The sequence below is a fragment of the Gobio gobio genome, assembly GCF_949357685.1.
Source record: "Gobio gobio genome assembly, chromosome: 10".
Classification (NCBI taxonomy): Eukaryota; Metazoa; Chordata; class Actinopteri; order Cypriniformes; family Gobionidae; genus Gobio; species Gobio gobio.
The window spans coordinates 30,011,606-30,029,721 of record NC_137116.1 but is presented as its reverse complement, the minus strand read 5'-3'; the positions used below and the strand labels follow the sequence as shown (position 1 = coordinate 30,029,721).

General features: G+C 40.7%; 1 protein-coding gene across 1 annotated transcript; it reads right to left on the bottom strand.

Moving 5' to 3' along the window:
- Nucleotides 1–589: 589 nt before the first annotated feature.
- Nucleotides 590–10,704, bottom strand: ggt1a (gamma-glutamyltransferase 1a; the record flags this gene model as incomplete). The annotated part of the gene is made up of 14 exons (XM_079826409.1): nucleotides 590–736; nucleotides 832–945; nucleotides 2,671–2,783; nucleotides 2,904–3,031; nucleotides 3,237–3,424; nucleotides 3,661–3,797; nucleotides 6,852–7,001; nucleotides 7,099–7,259; nucleotides 7,467–7,659; nucleotides 8,395–8,484; nucleotides 8,981–9,111; nucleotides 9,191–9,367; nucleotides 9,631–9,732; nucleotides 10,676–10,704. The coding sequence occupies 14 exons, from the start codon at nucleotides 10,702–10,704 to the stop codon at nucleotides 590–592; spliced, it is 1,860 nt and encodes a 619-aa protein (XP_079682535.1).
- Nucleotides 10,705–18,116: the final 7,412 nt, after the last annotated feature.

Here is an 18,116-nt window from a genome sequence, read left to right as displayed (position 1 = left end):
CATTATTAAAGACCAGATAACTTTGAACAAACATTATATTAACATTACTGGAGAACCTTGCCAGAACGTTAGCCAAAGTTATAAGAACATTCCCTGTTAGCTGGGAAGCATCTCATGATGGACATTAAATACCTGTAATATTGTATTAATATGTTAATTTTATACTTATTTCCCTGACTTGAACAAGAGTCGCACATCCTCATTTTGGAGCACTCTCAATATGAACCCCATGTCCATTAACCCAAGGACCTCCATTACACAACAAAAAAACCTGTACAATGGAATCAGGTACCAAAGGACCCCCACATACTGATAATCAATACTCTTCTCTACACACAAAAGGAATAAATAAGCTTGATAAAACCATAGACTGTTCAATATGAAAGTTAGGCACTATTGATACCGATAAGAAAAAGTTAATAAATACAGGGAGTCTTTGTGCAACCTTGTGCATTGTGGTGCAATTGTTAATTGTGGGACTGAGAGGTGTATTGCTATTGAATGTGTATATTAGTTTTTCCTGGTTCTTCATTGAGCCACCAATGACTGAAGGTCCAAAAAATGTGAGAAGGACGAGAGGGAGTAGCGTTCAGTATCCTGCAGGATAGCCACCTTTCCTGGGGTCAGATTCAGCGTAGAGTTTGTCCCCTTGTCGCACAACGGCCTGCACTACTGCTCCTGGCGTCCTCAGCAGCTCTGTTACATGATTCTTCTGAGCCAAGCCATCAAGAATACTCTGTAGCATCATGTCACACAGGCCTTACAGGGTTAATGAACTGTTTTATCATAGCTTAAATTGAGAAAGTTTAGTTGTCAAGTGCAGGAACCCACCTGTTCAAAGTCCTGTTCCACTACTGTCATATTGGGGTTGAGTTGGTTGTGGACTCTGGGCTCTGTAACCGCTTTCTTCAGATCGTAGTTAAAGAACAGCGAGTTCAGGATCACCTGGTAGAAGTGAAGAAGGAGAGGTGAAAAGGCACGTTTGGATAGATGTCACGGACGTATAGGCCAGTAAGAGCTGTGCATGTAAACCTCACTCCCCTGGTCTCAAGAGGCTTACTAGTGTCCTTTTCTGCATCCCAATTTGCCTACTTATACTACGACCTAAAAGTATGTACTCTTTTTGTGAAGAAAAAGTAGATACTTTTGAGTGTGTAGCAGAAGAGTATGCAAGCTTTGGGACACACTACTTCGTCATCTATAACGGACTCTGTTGCTTAGTTATGTGCATCCTGTCACCCTTTAAATTGCCCTGTCAATCATCATCACAGTTCAAATCCTCCACATTCAATTTAATTTCCTACCATATTGGAGAGAAATGTAGTTGTACGTTGATCTGCCATTCGTGGGTCTTTAAAGGAACACGCTGACTTTTTGGGACTTTAGCTTATTCACCGTATCCCCCAGAGTTATATAAGTCCATACATACCATTCTCATCTCCGTGCGTGCCATAACCCACCGCTAGCCTAGCTTAGCACAAAGACTGGAGGTAAACTGCTCCAGCTAGCCTACTGCTCAATGAGTGACACAATAACGCCAACATTTTCCTATTTACATGTTGTGATGTGTATGGGTTAGTACGGATAGGATGCGAATTGGGATGCAGCGCTTGTTTGTGCGCCCACCTCTCATGCCGGAGGCGTGGTTTGAATCCTGCTTACATTTAGTGCCATGACCCGGATGGGAGTGAGGTTTAGGGGGTGAGTATAAAGGACTAGGGCCAGTAAGAGCTGTGCGTGTAAACCTCACTCCCCTGGCCTCAACTAGAGACTGATGCTAGAGGCTGCGGTCGTTAGCACGTCCCATGCCTGAGACCCAGGTTCGAATCCTGCTTGTAGTGTGTCAAGTAGGACTGGTTACATTTTGGTGCCGTGACCCGGATGGGAGTGAGGTTTAGGGGGTGAGTGTAACGGACATAGGCCAGTAAGAGCTGTGCGTATAAACCTCACTCCCCTGGGCTCAACTAGCGACTGATGCTAAAGGCTGCGGTCGATAGTGTGCACCCCTCCCATGCCAAAGGCCCAGGGTCGAATCCTGCTTGGAGCAGGTTGAGTAGGACTGGTTACATTTGGTGGTGTGACCCAAATGAGAGTGAGGTTTAGGCGGGTGAGCGTAACAGACATAGGCCAGTAAAAACTGTGCATGTAAACTTCACTCCCCTGGCCTCAAGAGGCATGTTAGCGACTGCGGACTTTAGCATCATTGTTAGTGTGCCCAGTAACATTAGACAACGTGTAGCATGAACGAAAGTAATGGGGACACTTTCAAAATGAATAAATTGCAGCGACTTCCTACACGAAATTAAGAATTAGTGGAAGGGACACGACACACTACAATATGCTACTTACTACTGTTAATCTATACGGTGTAGTCCACAGCCCACTCACATTGATGAAAGTGGTTACATGTATACATTTATAGCTGATCAAATACTTTTTAAGGAGTCAACTACAGACTCCTTTTTAAGGAGTCAAATCTAAATGATTTGGATTAGAAACTACAAAACTTTTAAGGTATAATGAACATGCCCTATTCAATATAAACCCCCATTTTAATTATATTGACTTTATACACATCTTTTTTTATCTGACACATTAATTTCAAGTCTTGAAATCTTTATTGAGTTGATCAGGTGTGACCAGATAAAAAAATGTGGTGTTTGTGGTTACCAGAGCAGTTGCTGTAGTGATTTTCGTCCCACCTGAGGCCCCAACCACCATTTTGACTCTGTTGTGTTTGTCAAATATTATCGTGGGGCACATCGATGAAAGTGGTCTTTTACCTTGTCAAAAGACAAAAGTAGTATGTTAATACATGTATCATTTGAAGTTTACCAGTGTGTCAATAGAAATAAAAAAGGGAATTATTTGTCATTTAGTTTAAGCTGTAAAACCCAAGACACCTGGCTGAATGAAGTTGCTGGGTGAAGGGGGAACCCCAAAGCCATTGGTAATGTAAGGAGAGCTGAAATCATCCATCTCGTCATTAAAGATAATCCCAGTTGAGCGTGACATCACCTTAGAGCCAAAACTGTGAGAAAACAAGAAAGATAAAATCAGATAAAAATGAAGAGAACAAAAATATAGCATGTTTTTTGGCACCAAAAACAATAATAACTTTCTTTCTCAGAGATTCAGACTAACATATGAGAGCCTCCATAAATACTGTTAGAGGAACAGTGTTTTCAAAATTAAACAAAGTGAGAAACACAGGTCTAGTGCCCTTTTTCTCTTACTAAAGGTTGATGGTGCTGGTGGCCGCCACTGCACTCCCGTCCTCTGCGATGACTGACAGGTGAGCCGTGCCGTGGTCATTGGGTACAAAGTACTCCGGTTCGTAGTAGCTGTCTGGGTGAGTGGTGTCATCTGTGATTTTACTCCTGATGTTGTCTGCAAAGTAGTCTGAGGTCATGTTATGGAGGAGCTGGGAAAGGAGATAATTGAAAAGAGATTTACAAGAGGCCGTTGAACTCGCAGGTGCATGAAATCGGAAACAGTTAGAGGCCTTGGGAAAATATCCTCAGACAATATTATAAAGGACTCTATAAACCACTTCACGGATCCTGTTTAAAACTGCATGATATCAGGTAGCTTTAATTCCCATAATCTTGCGCAAGGCAAAAAAACAAAAAACGAAATATTACAAATAGTTGAACTCACGTCAGTAATGTTGAGGTAGCGCGGGTCTCCCAGTTTACTCCTCTTGGCATAAGCAAAACGAAATGCCTCTACGATGCGATGATATGTCAACGTCTTCTTCTCTGCCGTGGACACACTGCTGTTTGAGAAGTTGTAACCTAGAAAACGAGAGTTGATTCATTTAAAGGTGCAGTATGTAATATTGACAGCTAGTGGTCGAAATGGGTACTGCTCTCCAAATTCAAACTATTGGAGAGAGTCGTTTCCCCCACCCCCTCCTCCTTAGACTGGGTTGCCAGCTTGAGGACACGCAACAGGAGCAAGCGCAATTGACAATTAAAGCCGAGGAGATTTACACACTGTAAGTCAATGCATATTTTAATATGCTCTCGTTTTTATATGGATGCCTAGGCTTGTTAGGTTGGGTAGAATCTGTGATCTCTGACCCAGTTTGCATGGCTTCCATGGCTGCAATACACTGTTTTTCTCCAACTGACAACCTGAGGTGTCGAAATACTATTGGGTAAACCGGCGTCGCAGTATCGCACAGACCAAAACAAAAACAGACATTCCGACATGGAACACACAAGTAGAATAACTGGCTATAGCATTGTTTTTTTTTTGTTTTTGTTGAGAAATGCGTATGTGAACTTAGCATGTTTCCTAAATATCTGCAAACATATTATGGTATTTTTATGCTTTAGTAGAGTGAAAATTTTACATACAGCACCTTTAACGTGTCCATACACGCAAATATTTACTTTGTCTTACAAAATTAGAATGCATTTTTTGTTTTTTCCCACTGTTTTTCTATGTAAACATGCACTAAATGGTTTGACTATTTCATTCGTGTATAACAGCGTTCTAAAAATGTAGCGTTTAAGGTAAAAGAGGTTGATGCATAGAAAAACAATGGAAAAGCAACGCTTGGAACTTAAAAACAAATCCTGTATTAAAGTTACACAACTCTCTGGAATACTTTAAATTCAGCAGCCAGATATTTTCTAATATTCTCCAATTCTCCATCGTCAATGGCAATGCTGTGTATAAGTCCATTCTTCCGGGTAACTGAAAGTCGCACTTACATGTCTCGCATACTCATTTCTCTTGTTTCATATAAACAGTACTGGCACTGGCATCTTGAATCTCTTTCATAGATTGCATTGTAAATTACCTCAGTATTCATATTTCTGAAACATTATTGAGTTTGCCTTATTGAATGCTTGTTTTGTATATTGTATGATGAACTTTAAAAAAAAAAGATAATATGCAAGTCAAATATGCAAAATATTTTAAACTCTAAATGAATATTTAATTTACATTTATACATCTGGCAAACACTTTTATACAAAGCAACTGCACAACATTGCGCTGAAGCCATACATTTCGGTTCATGCATCCCTAAGGAACGAATCCATGACCTTGCTGCTGCTGCTATGATCTACTGTTTGAAATACAGGAAAGCGTTGGTTTGGTGATATGTCATGTAAAATGTATAATGTACTGTCATCTAATCGCTATTGCAAAATAAACCCCTTCGGGGGGATACAAGATCTTAACCTGCTTGCCTCGTTGACGTCTATTTTGTAATAATTTGAGCTACATGTACATTCTTTCTTAATGCATAACATGATGCTGCTCGCCCTCATGAATGAAGCTCTTTTGCGTAATCCTGGGATTACTCAATGTAGACTGCACTCTGAAGATGGTAGCGTCTCTGAGTGAGTTAGTAAATATCTGCGGTGATGGGGGATTATTACATAAGCAGGTTAAAAAAAAACAAACATGCCCTCTCATAGTTATCGGTCATCTATCAGTTTAAAATGCTTTCCTAGGTGTATATGACTAGGTGTATATGTGTAGGTGTATATGACTTCTTTCAGACGAACACAGTCAGAGTCATTGCTTTTCCAAGCTTTATAATTGTAGTGAATTGCGGTCCTGATTTTGAAGTCCAAAAAAGTGCATCCATCCATCATAAAAGTAATCCATACAGCTCCAGGGGGTATTAAAGGCCTTCTGAAGCAAAGTGATGGGTTTTTGTAAGATAAATATCCATATTTAAAACTTTAAAATAACTAGCTTCTGACAGACAGCCTACGAGTAATTCTGACACAATGTATGACGTTGGATGTAGTATCTTAAGCTTAGACGCCTCTCGTGGTTCAAACAAATAGGCATGGGCAACTAACTCAAGCCTCTCTTATATCGAAATCCTCCCACATTTCTCTTTAAAAATTCTCGTTTTAGACTTCTAATTTATGACAGGTGTTTAGTTTTTCTCTATCCTCTGCGCTTCCGCGTTCGTCAATACGTCATGCATCAGGTCAGGGGTTACTCTTTCTCCGTAAATTGATGCGTGCAACCGTCTGTCGGAAGCTAGTTTTTTTGTTTTTGATATATAAATATGATATTTAAATATTTTTCTTACACAAATGCATCGTTTCACTTCAGAAGGCCATTATTAACCTACCGGAGCCATATGGAATACTTTTATGATGGATGGATGGATGGATGCACTTTTTGGGCTTCAAAATCTCAACCCCCATTCACTGCCATAACACTGATTGTATTCGTCCGAAAGAAGAAAATATATAAGACAAGGATGGCTTGAGGTTGAGGACATTCATGGGGATATCTATCCATCTATCTATCTATCTATCTATCTATCTATCTATCTATCTATCTATCTATCTATCTATCTATCTATCTATCTATCTATCTATCTATCTATCTATCTATCTATCTATCTATCTATCTATCTATCTATCTATCTATCTATCTATCTATCTATCTATCTATCTATCTATCTATCTATCTATCTATCTATCTATCTATCTATCCATCCATCCATCCATCCATCCATCCATCCATCCATCCATCCATCCATCCATCCATCCATCCATCCATCCATCCATCCATCCATCCATCCATCCATCCATCCATCCATCCATCCATCCATCCATCCATCCATCCATCCATCCATCCATCCATCCATCCATCCATCCATCCATCCATCCATCCATCCATCCATCCATCCATCCATCCATCCATCCATCCATCCATCCATCCATCCATCCATCCATCCATCCATCCATCCATCCATCCATCCATCCATCCATCCATCCATCCATCCATCCATCCATCCATCCATCTATCTATCTATCTATCTATCTATCTATCTATCTATCTAGGCATGCACAAAGACTCACCATCCACTATGTTAAGAATCAGAGCGAGTACAGGTCCACTGGATGGAGCATCAGGAATATAAATGGTGTACTCTCCCACATTTAACTTCAACGGGGTCTCATTTAACACTGGCTTATATTCCATTAGGTCCTCAAGTGTAATAATCCCTCCTGTAGTGACAGATTGATTTGCATATTTAATTAAAATTAGGCCAGATGACCTTTAAGGCATGATAAATAGGGTAAAACAAAGAAAGAATGAAGTGACCTGCCGCCTGGATATCATCCACTATATTCTGAGCCATAGATCCATTGTAAAAAACATCCGGCCCTTCTTCCGCTATCTTCTCATAGGTGTCAGCAAGTTTGAGAAATCGAATTATATCATTTTCCTTCAGGAGGTTTTTGTTTGAGTCACAAAATACTTCACTGAAACACAGAGAGAGGACAAGATCAATAAGATTTCATTGAAACTACTAGTAGAGGCAGTGTTTAAAGTGTGGCGTGTAATGTATGATGCAATCGCACATTTTTACTTTACAATGAGAAGATCAATGTGCCATTTTAATTTATGATAAGTGGATTTTCTCACAAATTGCCCTGTTTCTGTATAGCGTCCAAAAGATAAATCCTTACCACAACATCACGTCACTCAGAATTGATTCTTTGTTTTTTGCAATGGCATTGGCCAAGGCCTTGCCAATTGGAAAACCATTGCGTGCCAATTCTATACTGGGCTGAAACAGTACCCTCCATGGCAGTCTCCCATGTCTTTTGTGCGCCATCTCGTAACCACGGATTTCTCCTGGTATGGCGATGGACAACCCTCCTGCCATTCAAACAAGACACAGTAGAGTGTTATCATCGTTCAAAGGCCAAAACTGCAATGGCACTCATTTTCTGTCCTATCTGTTAAATTATTCAAAAATACTCAATAATAAAAAAAAAAGATATTAAAAAGAACATATACCATAAGTTAACTTGTAGTATAGTTGCAGTACAAAAGAAAAACGTATTTGTAAACTAGTTGTGTACTCAAAGTTTACTTCTGTTACACTTACAGTATACTTAAAAGTATACTTTTATACACTAAAAAGTGGGCAAATTTAGTCCCAAGTAGTAATGAAACAGTACACTTACAAGTATACTTCCAGTACATTAGTTTACTAACTACATAAAGTACTTAAAAATATGCTTGAACTTTACTTAATTATACTTAAGGAAATTAACTTGAATTATACTTTTTTTTGTAAGAGTCCATTTCTTTCACTCTCCGACAAAATTTGACACACATTCTCAAAAATACAGTGGTTTCATGGCTCTGCTCTTACTCAGATATTGTGTGCGCACGCTCAAACTTTGTCCTGTGTACTCGTGAATCTCCTCACTCTAAGTGCTTATTGTAAACAGGTATTTATTCAATTATTTTATTTAGTGAACTGCTACTGATTATCAGTACATAAGAGTGAGAGAGTTGGCACCCACCAGCAGAAACATATATTTGCAGCTATGGAAAGGAGGTTGGACTTGGTGATACATTATGGTGATATTAATGGTAATGTACCTTTCCGTGACAGATGGGTGTTATTGCCAAACATGTCCTCTGAAGCGTTCATTGGAGCAGTTTCTCTGGCATCAATTGTCTCCACCTTTCCTGTGGAAAAAAACATGTAATTTATTTATTCCATTGTCAAGACTGTCATTTTGAGTGTTGTTTGTCAAGAGGCTTGTGTGTCACCGTCAATTGTTGTTTACTCTTGTTAGCTTCACCTAATGAGGTAGTGGTCATCCACGTCATTTGCTGATGTTTACACCCAAGTCAAAATGACGCAAGATTTGTGTTCACTATGATGCTGAGTCAATTCTGTGCCCTTTTTCTAGGCACTTGACCCCAGGTTGGCCATGTCACTTCAATTAATGTACTCTAAGTCACTTTGCATGACAAGTATCTGCTGAATGGCAAATAACCTCTGCGTCATATTTAACTCCTAAAGCAATGTCCTTCAGTGTCAGGTTTACTAGAAAACAATGTCAGTTTTGAGGAGTATGTTTTACATTTAATTCAATGTGTTATGTTGAAGGCAACACAGAGGTCATGGGTTCAAACCCTAGGAAAGTATCTGCTGAATGCATAAATATCATTGTTTTACCTGTAGCTGCACTGTATATGGTGAAGAACAGCCCTCCTCCAATGCCCATGCTGTGCGCGTTGAACAGCCCGACACACAACAGAGCCGCAATAGAAGCATCAACTGCGGAACCATTGCGCTTTAAGATGTCCCTGCAAACATAAAGAAAGCTGGGTGTGTAAGGTACGTTCAACGACATGCAAGGAAACATTTGGCTCTTCGGACTCTTACCTCCCAACCTCAGAGCACTTCCCGGCATCTGCTGCCACTGCTGCTTTTGAGTAGAAATGGCCCGAGGATTCAGCGAGTCTCCTATTTGCGATCCCCAAATACACACCCATGAAAAAACCCACTGCAGCCACAAGCAAGACCACCAGCCCAGCAACAAGAGATTTCTTGACCATTTTCCTGAATGGATACAGAATGTGAATATCTGAGATAAACACATTTGAGGCTGTAATTTGATGCTTGATGACATTTATGAGATTATCACTCATTACACACAATACAAATATCTTTATTTATTTTGACATGTGCTTATCACCACCGCTTCAATGTAATGCACTTCGTCATTCTCAGTTGATCAGTGAACTGAATCACACCAGTGAACTGTTTTTTTGTAATCATAATGAACCCCATAATGAAAAAAATAAGCATACAAGTTGCATCACCTTTTCCACATGTGCTCATCATGAATGGAAGCACGGGTGTAAACCTTTGGTAATTTTTTAGAAGAAACAGATAACAATGAAATGTTACCTAGCTCAAAGGACCTGTTGAATAAACCCTTTACAGTTACGCATCGCCATCATCATCATCATCATCATTTAGGCTCAGCATTCATTTTACAATGTCATAGCACTCCATCAATTGTTTTTGGATCAACCCTGCAGTTCAGGGAGTGCATCCTTGTTTAAATCCAAGCATACAACAGTCACACAATATGCAATCACAGAATTTTATTTCCAGATAGTAGTCCATTATAGTATATGCATGTCGAAAGAGAGGTTGAGGAAGTAATTAAAGACAATATCTGAAAACCATACAGTTCAATGAGACAGACAGACGGAAAGATGATAGACAGAGAGATAGATCGATAGAGAGACAGACAGACAAAAAGATGGAAGATAGAGACAGAGTTAGATAGAGACAGACAGACGATAGATAGATGATAGATAGATAGATAGATAGATAGATAGATAGATAGATAGATAGATAGATAGATAGATAGATAGATAGATAGATAGATAGATAGATAGATAGATAGATAGATAGATAGATAGATAGATAGATAGATAGATAGATAGATAGATAGATAGATAGATAGATAGATAGATAGATAGATAGATAGATAGATAGATAGATATACAGTGGCAGATCGATAGACAAAGATATACAGATTGATAGATAGAGAGACAGACAAAGATGAAAGATGGATGGATGGATGGATGGATGGATGGATGGATGGATGGATGGATGGATGGATGGATGGATGGATGGATGGATGGATGGATGGATGGATGGATGGATGGATAGATAGATAGATAGATAGATAGATAGATAGATAGATAGATAGATAGATAGATAGATAGATAGATAGATAGATAGATAGATAGATAGATAGATAGATAGATAGATAGATAGATAGATAGATAGATAGATAGATAGATAGATAGATAGATAGATAGATAGATAGATAGATAGATGGAGACATACCTCTCAGATGATTTTGTCTGGTGAACCATAATTATTAATAATCCATAAAACTGAATCCTTTTTCTTGTAGACAAGAGTGAATGGAACTGGGGACATATATAATCCGTGCTAATAAAATTTTAACTCCAGGTTATAAATCAACCTTACATGGTGATTGGCTAAAACAGGATTATTTTTCAAAAGGTCCTGCCAGTAAAGACAGGTGAGGTATTACTCACATGAAACGTCACCCTGTTTTTAAAAGCGTAGGAGCTTCAGAGGTAAATCAACTGCAGAATAGTGACGCAATGCATTCACCCCACCCATAATCTTAGACATGTACAAAAAATAAATACAAATATACACAGTCAGTGGGGTCCAAAAGTCTGAATCCAGATTAAATAAAAAAGAATTGCTACTACAAAAAATAACACATATTAAAGAGTTATCTAGGGTATAAGTAAATATGTAACACTGGTCATGTAAATTCCCTTGCCAAAAGTTCAAATGTTCTTTCTTCCACTGAAAAACAAGACATTCTGAAATCACGGCAGAATACATGGATCATTAGGTTTTGAACAAACTGTCCGTGACAGCTTCAGCACCCGCATCATTACAGCAAAACATCTCATACCGCATTCTTAGAAATTGTGAAATGTATATTAATGTAGCCATTAGTGTGATGTTATCCAAGTCTTTCAACATGTTCATAACATTGTTTTATGCGGATGATATAATTTAGTAATTTGCAATGCAAATAATCTATTGAATTCATAGAAACATGGTTTCAGACTTTTGGACATGATTATTGAAGCTTATTTATGTGAGCCAGCATTTCCTATTACGTAAGATTTCAAAGAAACACCTCTGATGCATCATGTTGGTGTTGACTCACAGCTAAATGGGTGACTGCAGATGGGGGATTCTTGACTTTGAAAATGTTATTTCTATGTTTGTAAAGCTTCCTGTTATTTTATTCAGGAGGAATTGCTCCATTGAGGAAAGCTAAAGATAATTTGAGGCCTTTCTACCAGAAAATTCTATGACCTTGTAACTGGAGTCAAAGAGCACAGTAATGACACCATAAAAACAGCCGGTAAGCACTTTTCAGCAGAAGACACTTGAAGCATCATTAGACCTGTTCAAGAGACCTTTTGTCCCAAAGTCCTCAATTCACTAAAGTGCATGTCAGCATGACTGTATAATTTGTCAGAGTTTGTCTTCTGCTCCTCCCATTATGTGTTGCACACCGTTCAAGATTTATTAATATGCCTGCAATTAAACTTTGTTAGGAACTTTATTCTTCTGTCTGCCTGCAAACACAGTTACACATTCAAGTCAGTTTGAAACTATTAAAACAAACTTCTACTGCATTTCAGCCCTTATTTATCTTTGTACTGCATGAATTGAATTAATAAATGATACTTGCTCTTAACGCCCTTTTAAAAACTCCCTAATAATCTCTTTCATTGTGATATATGTACAGTCTTGTTTTAGTTAATTAAGGGGAGCGGTGACTCGGACAGCCAGATGTTTTGGAAATGAACAATCAAAAAGCAACTGAGACTGCACATAATATGGAATCATAACACTAACATCACAGCATATCAGAGCTATGGGCACACATGAAGTTAATATATGAATATTTATGAATTTCATATTTACACAGCATTAACACCACTCATTTGTAAAGCAACAATGTGTTGAGCCAAATAACTGATTCTAATGTGAGAACATTATCATTTGACCCATATATATATTGCTTTGGTCCCCCTTTTGCTGCCTAAACAGCCCTGACCAATCAAGGCATGGACTCCACTAGACCCCTGATGGTATGCTACGGTATCTGGCACCCAGATGTTAGCAGCAGATCCTTTAAGTCCTGTAAGTTGCGAGGTGGGGCCTCCATGGATCGGACTTGTTTGTTCAGCACATCCCACAGATGCTCGATTGGATTGAGATCTGGGGAATTTGGAGGCCAAGTCGACACCTCAAACTCATTGTTGTGCTCCTCAAACCATTCCTGAACCATTTTTGCTTTGTGGCAGGGCTCATTATCCTGCTGAAAGAGGCCACATCTGCGGCTATGCAGCCCCATACGCAACAAACTGCGATGCACTGTGTATTCTGACACCTTTCTATCAGAACCAGCATTAACTTCTTGAGCAATTTGAGCTACAGTAGCTCGTCTGTTTGATCGGACCACACGGGCCTTCCTTGGACCAATTTTGATAGATACTGACCACTGCAGACAGGGGACACCCCACAAGAGCTGCAGTTTTGGAGATGCTCTGACCCAGTCGTCTAGCCATCACAATTTGTCTCTTGTCAAACTCACTGAAATCCTTAAGGCCTGTTCACACCGGGACGATTTTCGCACGCGTTTATCGCCGACGTTTAACGCCTCGGGACTAAACAATGGGCGCCAATGTGAGTGTTCACACCGACGCGCAAAATGCCAGGCGTAAAAGCGTCATTTAAAAAAAACCGCCTCGGGTTCGTTTTTTTATTTTAACGCGGCGCGTAAAAAACTGTCCGACCAATGAGATCGGCGCTTTTGTTCACGTGCCTGGAGCTGCTGAAGTGACAGTAAAACACGACTTGGTGGCGCTCAAGCACAAAACGGTCTTGCCGAGCACACATTGATACGAAGAAGAAGTAGTAAGTAGACAAAGAAGAAGATGAACTGCTAATGCTGCTTGCCAGTTAGCAAAAAGTGTGTGAATGGTTTTGTCCATATACATAATATGTCTATGGTTTTGGCAAGCACGTAAATACTGTCTCTCTTCTCCTTCTGTGTGACAAGCGAGTGTCAGAGGCTTAAAGTGCCGCAGCACCACCTTGTGTACCGGGAGCGCATCGACTGAATGTGCACGTTCACTCGGCGCAGCGCCAGTGAAAATCGCTTGGGTGTGAACACTCAAGACGCGCCGAAAAACGGCACGAAAAACGCTGGCGATAAGCGCGCGCGATATTCGTCCCCGTGTGTACAGGCCTTTACGCTTGCCCATTTTTCCTGCTTCTAAAGGCCTGTACACACCGGGACGAATATCGCGCGCGCTTATCGCCAGCGTTTTTCGTGCCGTTTTTCGGCGCGTCTTGAGTGTTCACACCCAAGCGATTTTCACTGGCGCTGCGCAGAGTGAACGGGCACATTCAGTAGATGCGCTCCCGGTACACAAGATGGTGCTGCGGCACTTTAAGCCTCTGACACTCGCTTGTCACACAGAAGGAGAAGAGAGACAGTATTTACGTGCTTGCCAAAACCATAGACATATTATGTATATGGACAAAACCATTCACACACTTTTTGCTAACTGGCAAGCAGCATTAGCAGTTCATCTTCTTCTTTGTCTACTTACTACTTCTTCGTCGTATCAATGTGTGCTCGGCAAGAGCGTTTTGTGCTTGAGCGCCACCAAGTCGTGTTTTACTGTCACTTCAGCAGCTCCAGGCACGTGAACAAAAGCGCCGATCTCATTGGTCGGCCAGTTTTTTACGCGCCGCGTCAAAATAAAAAAACGAACCCGAGGCGTTTTTTTAAAAATGACGCTTTTACGCCTGCCGTTTTGCGCGTCGGTGTGAACACTCACATTGGCGCCCATTGTTTAGTCCCGAGGCGTTAAACGTCGGCGATAAACGCGTGCGAAAATCGTCCCGGTGTGAACAGGCCTTTAAACATCAACTTTGAGGACAAAATGTTCACTTGCTAATATACAGGTATAATAACCAGGGTTCTAAATTAACACCCGCCAACCCGCCAAATGCGGGTTAAAATTCATTTTGGCGGGTGTTAATAAAAACTTACTAGCCAGTTTGGCCGGTGATGCATGAGGCATTACATGCATGATACATAAGGCTCTGTTCCGCTCTGTTCTCAGTCATTTATCTCCTACATTTCCCATGAACACTGTGCCGTAGCTTGTGTTTGATTTTCAATAAAAAAAAACAAAAAAAAACACTGCCGTAATGCTACGTGATGACGTTTCATACGCCCATTGGCTGCGCGCAGTTTGCAGTTAAACCAGCGCGAGAAACCATGGAAACGAATAGACAGAAAACACAAGAAATAAGACGAACGGAGTTGGCTAGTAACGTTAGGTTAATATTAAACAAAATGCGGCGGTGGTTGGGACAGACTTCTGGGGGCGAGAAGAGGAACGAGGCAGGGGATGAGGAGGGTATCGACAGAGAAACTAAGAAAAGAAAATTTAATGCCAAATGGCTGACGGGTCGTGAATGGCTAGTGTTTGATCACAACAATGTCGTCATGTATTGTCAGGATTGCCGCATGTACGCAAAAGAAAAAAACAAAACAAACAATTTCGTAGTAGGATCTAATAATTTTAAAGTAGAGGCAGTAAAGGACCATGAGAGTTCCCGAAGTCATCTGGAGAGCCTAAGGGTTAAAACTGCCAAGACAGGTCGTATTGAAGAGAGCCTTGCTGGGAGAAGCCTCGCTTTATTGAAGACGTCTGAGTTGGAGAAGATGCAGCTACTTTTTCGAAATGCTCACGCCATCGGAAAGAAGGGCAGGCCTTTCACCGACTTCGCATGGATGTGTGAGTAAGTGAATTAACGTTACTATTTACTAGTGCTGTCAGTTAAACGCGTTATTAACGGCGTTAACGCAAACCTATTTTAACGGCGTCAATTTTTTTATCGCGAGATTAACGTTCTTTTTGGTCTAACAAACTTTGTAGTTTTTTCACATGCTGTTGCAACAACTAGTAACGTTAGAAAAACTACAACACCACTCCGGATGTAGCTAGACCGGAAACAAAACATCAGGCACGCTGCGGCTGCCCGCACTCGTTTGGGCCATTAAAAGAGTAGACGTGGATGGCAAGCGTGAGACGCCGAAATGAGAAACGTATTAAGCCATGGTTTAACTCAGGGGTCTTCAACTAAAAGTGCTTGTCTTGAGCGCTGATTTCTGCTCTGATGGTGCGTAGCCTACACACCAGACGCGAATGAAGCGTTTTGCGCGAGTGATTTAAGTCAATGCAAAGACGCAAATAGACATTCTGCGGCGCGGATTAAGCGGCGTGCATGTCGCGTCATTCGCGTCCGGTGTGAGCGCACCATCAGTCTCTTCTTCACTGCATGCTTGACCGCGCGTCTGGGTCTGAACGTAGTAACAGAGAGCATTGCAACGTTAACTGTTTCATTATGTCAAAAGGCTTCGCGGTCCGGATGGACGCATCTCGCGGTCCGGATTCGGACCGGAGTTCACTAGTTGGCGACCCCTGGTTTAACTGCACTATAGGCGGAGTCCTAGTTTACCTTGCATGTGCACTTTGTAATTTTATTTTGTATCACCCTGTTTTGATCCCTTAGAAAGGGCTGTTGAAGGGGCTGTTTGTGCAACAAAGTATTTGTTTCACCCTTTTATTGATGGGCAGTGTTACATTGTGTGAGATTATTTGCTCCAAGTGAGAATGTTGGTGTGAAATCGAACACTAAAGTATGCCAATGTTGTTTTCAATAAAACAAACATTTGAACAAAGCAAGCCGATCCACTTTTCTATGTTGATAAGAGCATTAAAATAAGAAAAAATAATGGGACAAAAAGAAATCAAGGGACATTTAGAATAAATAAAAATGTGCGATTAATTGTGATTAATTGTGAGTTAACTATGACATTAATGCGATTAATCGCGATTAAATATTTTAATCGTTTGACAGCACTACTATTTACATGTTTCAGAAACAGTGCATTTAATACGATTCAAAGTGCTTCCATAGACACAGATGAAAACACATATTGAAAAAACAATATCACTGAAATGTACTATGTTGTAGGCGCTAACAGTGGTGTGTTACACGAAAATTAATTTCAGGGTGGACAGGAAGAAAGGCTTGAAGATAGGAGAGACATACACAAATGACTACCAGGCAAAAGAGTTCATACACTACATAGCAGAGGATGAGAGAAGAAAGATGAGGGAAAGATTATCAGATGGCAAGTTCATCTCGGTCATGTCAGATGGATCCCTGGACAGTGCAGTGATGGAAGAAGAAATGGTCTACGTCAGGAGTGCCAGTAAGGGGAAGGTCAAAGTTGATTTTGTCGGGGTAAAAGCTGTCTCAAAGCCAGATGCTACAAATATAGCTGAAGCAGTGTGCAGTATAATGGAAAATGGAGTCAGCACAGATTGGAAGGACAAGCTAGTTGCAATCACCACAGATGGAGCATCTGTAATGACAGGGGTAAAAAATGGTGTAGTTACAAAACTGCGTGCAGACAGATCTAATGTGCTGGGGATCCACTGCATGGCCCATAAGCTAGAGCTTGCCTTTTCAGACGGAATAAGGAAAAATGTGATGGCCAGGAAAGTTGAGGACCTGTTGAGTGGACTCTACACCTTATATCATAAGAGTGGAGTGAACAGGGCCAGCCTAAAGCAACACTTCAGGGAGCTGAACATGAAGGCTTTGATGCCAACCAGAGTAGGTGGAACCCGGTGGCTACCACATCTCTTCATAGCACTAGACCATTTTCTCAGGGGATATGCTGGCATTGTACACCACCTAGATGAGAAGGTATGTTAATGTATAGCCTACTAAAACCAGCAGTGTAGATGGATTATTTAATGTTTGCTTTCTTTTTCTCTTCATCAGTTTTAAATGCTGTCTGATATAATGCAGTTGTTTTGTTTGTAGTCCCAGGAGGCCACGAACATCAATGCTGTTCTGAGGGCCAAAGCCAAGGGGTTCCTCAACATAGCCAAGGATGGTGGAGTGCTCAGATTTTGCTGCCTTCTCCATGACACCATCTATCAACTGAGTAACCTCTCCAAGTCACTGCAGAGGTCAGAGTCAACCCTGGCTGAAGCTCAGAGCTGCCTTTCCTCCACTCAGGCTGTCATAGAAAAGTACAAGTCAAGGTATGTATTATATATCCTACAATTTATGATTTCATTTTAGGTTGTGTTGGTGTGTTTTCATCTCAGTATAAATAAAAAATAATTAAAAAGATGCTCATCCATCCATCTCTGCACAACTGTAGACCTGGGCCTAAGCTGAGAGCAGTGCTGGACACAGACACCTATGAGGGAGTCCTCCTGAAGCCTACTGATGCCGACCAGCATGACAAGGCAAAGAATGAGCTAATCGATTCTCTGTGCCGGTGCATCACTGTTAGATTTAGTGATGTGAACAGTGGTGTCCTGCAGGCTATGCAGCTGACCAGTTTCCAGTGCTGGCCAGAGGCAGACACGAGTTCAGGTTAGCAATTCAAATGTAATGAACAAATCTTTACGCATTTTATGTTTTAAGACAACTGCTTAACTTTATATTAATGTTTTCCCCATTGTTCTCAGATTTTGGTGATGAAGAGGTAAACAAACTCATCAGTCACTTCCGACCTCTTTTACTGTCTGCTGGAGTAGATGTGGAGTTGATCCCTGATCAATGGACAATTCTCAAGTCTGAACTGTACACAGCAGGATTCAGCCAA